The following is an 11,026-nucleotide window of genomic DNA, read 5'->3' as shown; positions in this document are numbered from 1 at the left end:
GCTGTTGGCAGTAGTGGTGCTCTCGATGGTGGGATCAGGCTTCATGCAGTTAGGATAATCAGCAAACTCCTCAATGCACTTACATTCACTGTTAAAGCATATATAATTTTCCCCACAATCGTTTGGGCAAACACTCGGAATGCAGTCGGTGCTGTCTATGAATTTAATGTAGTAGCCTTTCCTACAAACGCATTGACCATTCACACATTCGGCATTCGAACCGCAGACATTTGGGTACTTCGCCTTCGTCACCTCGTCCCCCGCTGGCTTCGTACAGTTGAAATTGCCAAAGCCATCGTCAGAAATGCATTGGCTGTCGTAACACTTTTGATTTGGTCCACATTCCGGAACGCATTCACTTTTGGTGTTTGTTTCGATCGCTTGTTCTGCTTTAACATAGGCAATGCTCAAAACCAGAACCATCAAATACTTCATATTATTTTTTATTTATTTATTTTTTTGATTATAATTACTATTGGCTCACAACTCAAATTGGGGAACTAAGTAAGAACCGATCAGCGCTTTGTTTTTATATGCAGAACGGCTGACCATATCGACTATTTTTTTGGTTGATTCATATGTGTGGTGGACCGATTTATCAGCAAATAGAGAACCGCAGGGTTGCCTATCGAATCAGATCTGGGTTCTAAAAACGTAATTAATTTTATAATTTATACGTACATAACGTACGTATATGCACTTAATATGGGTGCACTTAATAATATTAATATGATGGGACTACCCGACTATATTATATAATAAACTTGAAATACCCCTAATCAGCTTGAGCCAAAATGTTTTTATTTTATGAATACTTTAGGAGAATCGTAATGCAAATTTTGTATGTTATCTACGGCGTATAAATCTGCGACAAATGTTTCAAAAAGAGATTTGATTAGAAAGGAAAATTGTAATTTTATTTTTTTATTCAGGTAATTACAATTATACATTTTATTTGAATTATTTATTACATTCTAATTATTCTGCTCATCGGGCAAAGATCTTATTTTGCACAGCTTACAGTCGATTATTAATATTGATAAGTTTCCAGCAGAAACTTAGGATCAGCTCTGGTTTACGTCTTAGTTTATTTGTAGTTATCGCAGGGTGGGCTAGCTCCCTCCCTTGACAGCCTCAGTAAAAGTCTCTTTCTCTCTCTCTCTCTCTCTCTCTCTCTCTCTCTCTCTCTCTCTCTCTCTCTCTCTCTCTCTCGCTCGGTTTCTGTCTTGCACACTCTTTTTCTATTTTTCTACTCTAGCTGATAAGGCGCTGAATCTGAATCACTGCGCTCATTCGCTTCAAGAAGCTGTTGAAGTAAACAACGCGAGAAATGCACTGCAAATGGAAATGGAACTGGACTGAACTGCTGCCTCAGCTGATGCTGATGCTGCTGGGCTTGGCAGTGGGATCGGAGCTGTATGGCGATATACGTACAGCACTCGAATTTGAGTCACTAAGTCTAACGCACACGAATCTGTGTCAGCGCGAACTGCCGTAAGTAGGTCAACCAGTGCTGCCAGATTGGGGGGAGCAAAAGCAATAAAGGCCAATAATATTGTCGTAGTGCCGTCTTCTTTCAGACTCACAAGGATCAGCCGGTGCGTGGCAATGGCTCCAGCATCTATTTCCAGCGAGTCGAACAGTGCTGCGCTGGTTATCGAACAGATCCGTATAGCGGGCAATGTGTGCCGGATTGTGGGCTCAATACGCCGGACAACTGCCGGAACGGCTTCTGCCGCGTCACGGGCCAGTGCGAGTGCTTCCCGGAATTTGTGCGCAACGAGCAAGGTGCTTGCATACACACCTGTCCGATCGCCTGCCAGCACGGACTCTGCTATCTGAATGGCACCTGTGTTTGCCAACCGGGCTATATTCTGGATCCGGAGACTCGACTCTTTTGCCGTGCCCGCTGCCCCAAGGGCTGTGGCACGCATGAGCAGTGCGTGGCGCCCGATAAATGCGAGTGCTTGCCGGGCTATCGACATAGCCCCGAGCTGGGCTGCCAGCCCATCTGTGCGCCGGACTGTGGCTACGGGAAATGCGTGGCGCCCAATCAATGCGAATGCATTCCGGGCTTCATCAAGCGGCGACAGCGCAACGTCTGCGAGGCTGAATGCTATCTGTATGTATTAGCAGATCACAAAAGCTTACCTGCTCCAATTCCCTTTCGATTCTTTCATTCGCAGACATTGCGAGAATGGCTTCTGTGAGTCGCGCTTCAAATGCAACTGTCGTACGGGATATCAATATGATGTGAACACGACCAGCTGCCTGCCGGTTTGCCCGGACGACTGTGGGCGTGGCAATGGAGTGTGCATTGCGCCTGGCATCTGTCGCTGCTTCGAGGGCTACGAGCTGCGCGGCAACAGCTGTGAGCCCAAGTGCGAGAGGTAGGTCTAAGATGGCAAATACAAAACAAATATTGAATTCTAATCATAACAACTCACTCTAAATATATCTCCCCTAGTCAACTGTTTTGTAACTAGCCACAGCTATGATAAAATCTAAAGAAGCACAGTTTTCATTTCTGTATCTAAATATTCATGTTAAACGTATACAGATTTTCCGAAAGATATTTTATTTTAAAATTGTTCATTAAAATTATAAATATTTTGGTTTCTAACAGAAACTTAATTTAGAAAATTTTAAAAATATTCTTTATGTTCTTTTATGTCAAATCAAGATAAATTAAAAAAATATACAAATAATATAAAAATTAATATCACCTCATAATATATTTATCTTTATAGGGCGTAAGGCTTAAAGCTTAAAATTTTTTGCTTCGAATCAAATGAAATAATCACTTAAAATTCAATGATTTCATTTTAAGACTAATGCTTTAGTTTTAGAATTACTCTTAAAATTAAATTAAATTGAACAAAAATATTCCAGCAAAGTGCACTACTCTAAATACTGCTAAAGATATCTGTTTCCAAAATTATTAAATCGATGTAATATTTAATTTGTCTTATTTGCTTTATTTTAACAATTTGGAAAATATAAATATTTGGAAAAGAGAAAAGTGTTTGCTCATCATTAAATATTATAAGTTTTTGAGTAATATTAAAAATAATTTGATCTCTTGCAGCTCCTGTGGTGACTATGGCAAATGTCTGTCGCCCAATGTCTGCGGCTGTGTTCCAAACGAACAGCACTGCCTGAATGGCAGCTGCGATGCCAATGGCCACTGCGAGTGTCCAGCTGGACAGACGCACTACGTCGGCCAATGCCTGGAGCCACAACATATTGAACGAAAGCTGAGCAGCTGGCAGCAGCGTGCAGAACTCAATGAGGACATGAAATACGAGTTTAATGCGTTAATCGGCCGTCTCTTTAATTGGTCGTAGCTCTTAAATAACAAATCAAAAATGAAAAAAAATGCAAATAAATTCACGATGACAAATCCAATTATTTAGACGGGCTGACAGCTCTGGCGTCCCTTGATGCCGCTCTTGATGAAGCCCGGCTTGCAGATGCAGAAGTTGGGCGCGCTGCAGTAGCCATTGGGACAGCCCTGAGGACAATGCGGCTGGCAGAGATTCGGCCGACGCTCATCCACGACATAGCCCAATTTACATTCGCATTTATTCTGCCCGATGCAGACGCCATTCAAACAGGGCAAATCGCAGTGCGGCACACACTGTCCACTCTTACGCTCCCAATCGTATCCCGGGGCACATTCGCAAGTGTTGGGCGCAATGCAACGGCCATTCTTACAGGGTCTGTTTGAGTGGAAGAGGAATAAGGATAGAAGATATTGTCAATATTGGTAATTGATAGTGTGTGACTGTGACTGACTCTGACTGACTCAGACTCTGACTCTGATAAATAAAATGCATTAATACGTACTGGTCGCAGACAGGTTCGCAACGTCCCTCCACTTTCCCGTAGCCCTCATTGCAGCTACACTGTCCTGGCTTGATACACTGCCCGTTCTCGCAGTGATCACAGACAGGAGTACAGCTGCCATCGGCTGCACGGCGATAGCCTTGGAGACAGTCACATTTGTTGGGCGCCACACAGCGGCCGTTGCCGCAGCCTGGATTGCACTCTGGCTGGCAGTACTTGCGGCTAACGGGATCCAGTTTGTAGCCCTCGCGGCAACGGCATTCGTTCTGTTCATCGCACACACCATTGCCGCAGCCCAGCGGGCAGGTGGAGATGCATTTGCCTTCGTCCGTTCTCACATGTCCGGGCATGCAAACGCAAGTATTGGGAGCTGTGCAAATGCCATTGGGGCAGTCGTCCACGCAGATGGGATCGCATCGTTTATAGACATGGGGATTGCGCTCGTAGCCCTCGCAGCAAACCTGAATTTGACTCAGATCTGGGGAGGTGCCATTGCCAACATACTTTTCCCGCGAGCCATGCAACAAAGATGCGGTGCTGAAAAGGAAAAGTTATATATAAAGATATAAAAGATTAAATATTTTGTGAAGATCAAAAATTAAATGCACGATAATATATTATTCTTCACGGAGGGAAGAGATTTATGAGTAATAAATATATATTTATTTATAAGTATATTTATATAAAATAAATTTCTATTCGTTTTCCTCACTTCTCAAGGTCTAAGCGCTTGTTTTTCTTTCAATATCACAAAAACAAATATATGTCAGCTAACTAAGTATACAAATTCTATAAGTATGTATATCAAATTGAATATGAAATCACATTTCATTATCAGGCAAGTCAAGAGGATGTCGAGGTTGTTAGTTCAATGTGTAGCTGCCCTGTTTTCAATTACTCTAAACTGCGCGATAATAATTTGAGCTTATGCAAGGGGAATTTACGTGGAGATAACATCATAGATTTCAATCAAGGGGACTATCATAGACAAAGGAATATTCCGATATTAATTATTATTATATAAATAATTATTACAATTTATTGTACATTATACATATAATAATTGTTAATATTTATTTATTAATTATTAATATTTATATTTATATATGAATTTTTGCTTCTGTCTATATTTTTGTTTGTTTTACGTTAAGGTTGAAGTTTTTTATTATTTTACTACTGAAACTAGTAAATATATATTAATTATAGTAATTATGAATTTCTGGCAGCTCATCGTTTCTAGAATCAAAAATAGTTTCATGGAAATAGTTTTTCGCATCACTTTGCTTCTCTAAATACCCCTCCCTGTCCAAATAAAATATTCATATTATTCTACGTTAACTATATCTGCAATACTATAATACTGTAAATATTTGAGGTCACTTGGTCAATTTGACTATCCCTACCCTGCCCCTTATATAGACTTACGGCACTTCCTTATAGCAAATGCCGCTAGCCATAGCCGAGCGGGTCTTGTTGATGAACAGCGCCGTCTCGTCCAGGATCTGGGGCGGACGATGCACCTGATTGAGCGATTGAACATAATGTCCCGATGCTCCTTGATATGTTTCGGCAGGCACGAAATTGGCATAGTTGCCATAGGTGCTATACTGAGTCTGGGTCTGGGTCTGGTACTGGGTTTGGTTGTACTCGCTGCTGGCATTGCCGTATAGCTGTAGATTGCCGGCAACCTGTACAGGCTGACGGGTTTTGATGCCCGCCGTCTTAAACTGGGCATCGGCGCCACCGCAAAGACACAGCAGCAGCAGCGCAGCAGCGAGACTGAACAACTGCAAAGATGAGCTCATGATCGATGACGTCACACACTGATTATCAAACTGTAGTCGATGTAGCTGGAGGAACTAACTGCACACACGCGTCCGTTCTCTACGACTGCTGCACTTTAACTAATCGCTGAGTAAAAAGTTTTTCAAATTCAGTTTCTAATGGTTCGCAAATCGCCTCCAGCCGGCAAAATTGGATCCCCTCCGACTTCCCTTTTAATCAGCAATGCGTCTATCAATAACCTCGACGGCGACTCTCACATCTGGCAGCCCGTTATTGTTTTTGTTGGTTTATTTTATTTGTATTTGATTTATTTTTGAGTATACATATTTTGTAGGTAATTCTCGGAAATTATTGACTGATCTCAGCAAATGAGATAATCAATAAGCAGAATTGAGTGAGTGCCACCGACTGCGCTGTGTGCGTATTATGATTTGCTTATAATATGATTAAAGTGTTCATAAGACTGTTATCCCAAAAGCAGTAACGCTCAAACTGTAAAGGCAATGATCTAATCACACCTGCATGCATACCCATATTAAAATAAACCTCACATATATTTTAATATCGAGCTGTGTGTTTGCGTGTAAATTGCAATTAGCATTATTTTACATTAAAAATTGTGTGTGTGTATGTGTTTTTTTTTTTTTTTTCAAAAACAAAATTATTAATAATTTGACTAACTGCAGCATATTTTTTATTACTTATACATATTTTCTTTTAAATATTTATGTATTTTTGAGTTATAGTTAAGCAACTCACATTTCCCTGACATGAATATATTTTCACAAGTTAATAATAATGCATTTCTGTAAGCTCACAAGTATAATTCACACTTGTCAGATCTGCAACTGATTAGTGACGCACACAGACTAAATCATCGTATGTTCATCCACACATTAGCTGCACTAATGCATGCACATTTCAAATAGTTCCCACACTCACCACTCTCATCTCATCGAAACGCTCTCAGCTGCCTATAAGCCAAACGGACAAGCGCCGTTGGGGTGAGTGCAACGATGGGATATCGGAATAAGCTCTCTCACTCCAACTCTCGTGTTGTAGTATGTAATTGCAGCCTGTCGGATAAAAGAGCTATCGGTCCTCCCTTTAATGCCCGGATGAGTGCCGCTATGATGAGTGAAGTGGTTAGATATTTGAATAAGCTCTTTCACTCTTTCGTGTAGTAGTAATGGCAGCCTGTCGGATAAAGCAGCTATCGATCCTCCCTTTATTTCCCTACAATTTTTAAGTAAAACCTATTAATTCTTCTGATTGGACACAGTAGTCTTAAATTAAGATTATGATTTGCGATAGCCGAAGGTAATTCAATTCAAATATATTATTTTGTATTATTTTCCTAGTATTTATTCAGTTCTATTCCCCATATTTGCGACATGGTCGCTGACTCTCCGAGTGATATGAGTATCCAGGCCCGCACTCACAATTTCCAGGCGAGACGCACACACCGTTAATGCATTCCGGATTGCAGATCGGCTCACAGAGCAGAGTACCAGAGTTGGAAGTCTTACGTATTGCATAGCCCTTACAGCAATGTGAAATCTGACGTTGTCTGAGTTCAGGATTCAGAGTTTGGACACTGCAAAATATGTTATTAAGATATGATATTAAGATCTTTTTGATAGACTAATTTGTTTGTTTGTAAGTACTATACTGTTTTGTAGCAGATGCCCGGTTCACGATTCGCTATCGTCTCACGCTCCCAGCTCTGATAATCGTTCGTCGATTGTTTCCAAAATTGGGCCTGTGCGTAAGCCAGACAGATAGTCAGCAGACCAATAATCAGGCTATTCGAGCGCATGTTCCTCTCCCTCTCTGTCTCTCTCACTCGCGCGCTCTCTGTACGGTTACGATGGGCTTAAAGGTAGGCGCGCAACTGATCTGCGCTCGGTTTGAGAGCTGTTTTTATAGATCGCTTAAGAACGGCTCATTCTGCATGTGTGAGTGAGTACTTAAAGTAGATGAACTTGCGCAGTGGCGTAGGAAAACATGTGGAGAAGGAAGAAGGCTTACATGTACTTGAGCCCCTCTACAGCCACGCCTCTGCCCTACTGATAAGCACGCTCATAGCGCATTTCTTTGTGCTTGACGTCGCATTAAACAGACATACATACATACATATGTATGTAAAATAAAATATATTTGTTTTTGAGATAATATGTATTATTCAGCATATGTATGCATATATATTTATATATATGTAACTAGTCCCACCATCTGTTGGTCTGTAGCATGTCGGGGGAGCCCAGTATAAAGTGTCTGCCCAGCAGCAGCTGGAACTCGTGCATCAGCGACGCATTCACTCGCAGCGGATTGATGGAGGCGTAGGTGGTCACCGTATCCGGCGACATGCATTTGTCTATGAACCGCGTCTTCCCCTCCAGACAACGGCAATGACCTTCCGCATTGCAATACCCGTTCTCGCACCGTTGATAGCTCTCCTCGGGGCCCGCAACAATCGCACAGCCGCAAACATTTGGCGCAATGCAACGGCCGTAGAAGCCGCAGCCACGATCACACACGGCATCGCATCGCTCGCGATTGCGCACATAGCCATTGAAGCAGCGACAGTTGCCCGGCGAGACACAGACCCCGTTACGGCAGTCGTCCCCACAGTCCGGCAAACAGCTGGTCGTATTGTGATCGTAACGGTATCCATTCTGGCACACGCAGGTCGTTTGGTTCGCACAGAAGCCGTTCTCGCAGCGCCTAAAGGGTGTGTGAGAGATAAAGAGAGAAAGGGAGCGTTAGATTTGAGTGAACTAGAGAAGGTTTAAGTAAAACTATTATCGAATTATTATATATAAATAATTATGCATTATATATATTATATATACTTATATATATATATACATATATATTATATAGACTCTTTTGTATTGAAGACCAACTATAATAATATGAAATATCATATTATTATCAGGTAATAACCTGTAGTATAATTTATGAATAAATTAGTGTTTGGTACATGTACACTATATAGAGAAAGGTACAGTCGACTCTTGTTATTTCAAACCTGCGTTATTTCGAACCTCTTATTAATTGAAAGTTATCACTCAGTAATTCGAACTAAAAATCATTGCTATGACGCGGTAATTCGTACTCATATGGTTAAACACTCGACAACTCGAAATATTTTAAGAGTCGACTGTATTTGCATATGATGAGGTGATATAGTAGAATATATTTTTGATCTTATTACCAATCTCATCTATTTTAGTTCTCATTTAAATACGATTATCTCAATTCAATACTCACATATAGCAATTGATTTCGCAGGAGCTGCGATTCATGCGCTTATGATAGCCCGGAAAGCATTCGCATTGATTGGGTGCCACGCAGTGGCCATAGCCACAGTCGGGAATGCACATGGGCTGGCAGCCCAGGGCATTCGACTCCCTGAGGCCTCGCGCATAGCCCTCGGCGCAGACGCATTTGCCCGGCTCCAGGCAGATCTCGTTGTGGCCGCAGGTGGTGTTACACTGCGGCTGGCAGAAGCGCTTCGAGCCATCCAGCTCGTAGCCTCGCTCGCAGCGACAGGTGCCATTCAAGTAGCACTGGCCATGCGGGCAGCCCAGCGGACAGGTGGGCACACACTCATTGCGATAGTTGAGCACGAAGTCCGAGAAGCACTGGCACCGGCCACCGGGCAAACAGAAGCCATTCTCCCTGCAGCGCTCCCCACAATCCGGCACACATCTGGACCAATCGTACTCGTATCGCCGCCAGCCCTTGCAGCAGACCTCGATGACATTGAAGTACGGATTGGTCGAGCTATTGCCCACGATCTTCAGCTCTTTGTCGTACTGAAAGAAAACAGCTCTAGAATAAATAGAAAAATATAATGTAGACATCTTTTTACTATATTTAAATATACATAGATTTGCATAGATATTTTTTGATATATTCATATTCATGAGACTGAAATTTTATGAATCTTCAAAGAAAACGGAACAATAAAAGCATGTACAACACATTTTTCTTTGTCAAAATAAACTACAAGTCTATCTACCCTTGAAGTTACGCTCATAAGGTTTAACAGTCGAATAACATTAAATTGTCCTTTAGAGATAGAAACCCCTTTGGTGTGCAATTCAGAAATGCAAATATTGATTTTTCTATAATTCTTCTACTTCCTTCTTATTCTATCTAAAACATAAAATTCTATACATCAAATGTATTTTCTATTCAAACCTAAATTATAATTAAATGTGTAGCATAGCTTACAACAATTTCACAATATAATGTTGTTTTGTCGACTTTAATCTCTGGCTGTACTTACGGCACTTCCCGGAGGCATTTTTCTGGATAAACGCCTCGTTGGGGCAGAGACAGGCCCTGCGGTATGATATAGGGTTTGCGCGTCGATGTGGTCGACGAGTAGCGGCGCTGCTGTAGCTGCTGTTCGCGCTGTTGCTTCAGCAACTGTTGCTGCTGGTGCAAGCGCAGCTGCTCATCTAGCAGTTGTTGCTGCAACTGTTGCTCGTGCAGCTGCAGCTCGATCGCCTGCAGCAGGCAAATGTAGATCAACAGCAGGCATGCCTGCAGGGCGACAGTGCGCAGCAGCCTGGTCGAAGGCATTTCCCGATTTCCTTGTTTCCTGTTTGCGATGCCAAGTAGTGCCCTGCTCTGGCGACACAGCTGCGTTCAAGTCTCAATTGTTTACTGTGTGGCAGCAGCAGCAGCAACAGTCGCAACAGCGGCAACAGCAGCAGCAGCAATTGGAGAAACGGGTCAGCGTTTAATCTCAGCTGCGAGGGAAGCGGCGATAAGCCAACGAGCTTTCAATTAAAAATATTAGCAAGAGACTATGCAGTGCTTAAATTAAGAGTACTTCAGCAAGACGTAAACAACAACATATTTAACTAGAGAAAGACCACAGGAGAGTAAGAGAGAGCGAGAGAGATAGAGAGAGAGGCAGAGGAGAAGACATATATAGTAATAAAGACGGAGTGAGACAGTGCGAGAAAAAAGCGAAATGGGGAGATAGAGTGAAACAGAAAAGGATGGCGTTAGTGGTAAGGAGAGGAAAAGAGAAAACTAGTAATATATATTTTAAAATATATTCCTCCTGCTACGTTGCGTATGAGTAATATAACATTTTGAAAATTATGGAATTAAAAAAAAAAAAAAAAAAAAAAAAAATTTAAATATATTCAATCATATTAATACATAATTTGAAATCATCTATAGTATTTGAATTCACTTATTATTAATTGTAAGAAATAGAAATAATAATACAACAAAATATATATAAAATAAATAAATAAACCAATAAAATACTAACAATTTTTTAGTATTTACTTTGATATTTCTTCAATATTTTCTTCATTTACCTCAGAGTTTAACAATCTACGTTTTCATTAGGCTTAAA

General features: G+C 41.4%; 4 protein-coding genes across 6 annotated transcripts; 1 reads left to right on the top strand and 3 right to left on the bottom strand.

Moving 5' to 3' along the window:
* Positions 1-1,291: 1,291 nt before the first annotated feature.
* LOC6576467 (von Willebrand factor D and EGF domain-containing protein) lies at positions 1,292-3,347 on the top strand. 2 transcript variants are annotated; one of them, XM_015165184.3, is made up of 4 exons: positions 1,292-1,494; positions 1,565-2,122; positions 2,187-2,390; positions 2,468-2,720. In XM_015165184.3, exons 1-4 carry the CDS (start codon positions 1,331-1,333, stop codon positions 2,484-2,486), a joined length of 945 nt encoding a protein of 314 aa, XP_015020670.1. In that variant the 5' UTR covers positions 1,292-1,330; the 3' UTR covers positions 2,487-2,720. The 2 variants fall into 2 exon arrangements, with proteins under 2 accessions (XP_015020670.1, XP_002002456.1); XM_002002420.4 differs by lacking the exon at positions 2,468-2,720 and adding an exon at positions 3,089-3,347 and having other exon boundaries at positions 1,302-1,494.
* LOC6576464 (von Willebrand factor D and EGF domain-containing protein) lies at positions 3,309-5,761 on the bottom strand. Its single transcript, XM_032728513.2, has 3 exons — positions 5,275-5,761; positions 3,850-4,386; positions 3,309-3,722 (listed from the first exon to the last, which is right to left on the bottom strand). The coding sequence occupies exons 1-3, from the start codon at positions 5,652-5,654 to the stop codon at positions 3,413-3,415; spliced, it is 1,227 nt and encodes a 408-aa protein (XP_032584404.1). The 5' UTR covers positions 5,655-5,761; the 3' UTR covers positions 3,309-3,412.
* Positions 5,762-6,973: 1,212 nt separating this feature from the next.
* Positions 6,974-7,517, bottom strand: LOC6576465 (epidermal growth factor-like protein 6). 2 transcript variants are annotated; one of them, XM_002002418.4, is made up of 2 exons: positions 7,302-7,517; positions 6,974-7,231 (listed from the first exon to the last, which is right to left on the bottom strand). In XM_002002418.4, exons 1-2 carry the CDS (start codon positions 7,451-7,453, stop codon positions 7,009-7,011), a joined length of 375 nt encoding a protein of 124 aa, XP_002002454.1. In that variant the 5' UTR covers positions 7,454-7,517; the 3' UTR covers positions 6,974-7,008. The 2 variants fall into 2 exon arrangements, with proteins under 2 accessions (XP_002002454.1, XP_015020669.1); XM_015165183.3 differs by having other exon boundaries at positions 7,307-7,517.
* A 289-nt stretch (positions 7,518-7,806) lies between these two features.
* Positions 7,807-10,356, bottom strand: LOC116803823 (tenascin). Its single transcript, XM_032728512.2, has 3 exons — positions 9,935-10,356; positions 8,911-9,474; positions 7,807-8,361 (listed from the first exon to the last, which is right to left on the bottom strand). The coding sequence occupies exons 1-3, from the start codon at positions 10,231-10,233 to the stop codon at positions 7,857-7,859; spliced, it is 1,368 nt and encodes a 455-aa protein (XP_032584403.1). The 5' UTR covers positions 10,234-10,356; the 3' UTR covers positions 7,807-7,856.
* Between the last annotated feature and the right edge of the window lie 670 nt (positions 10,357-11,026).

The sequence above is a fragment of the Drosophila mojavensis genome, unplaced genomic scaffold (assembly GCF_018153725.1).
Source record: "Drosophila mojavensis isolate 15081-1352.22 unplaced genomic scaffold, ASM1815372v1 contig_36, whole genome shotgun sequence".
In the NCBI taxonomy this organism is placed as follows: Eukaryota; Metazoa; Arthropoda; class Insecta; order Diptera; family Drosophilidae; genus Drosophila; species Drosophila mojavensis.
Note: the sequence above shows the minus strand (reverse complement) of the source record. Positions and strands in the feature narration are given on the sequence as shown.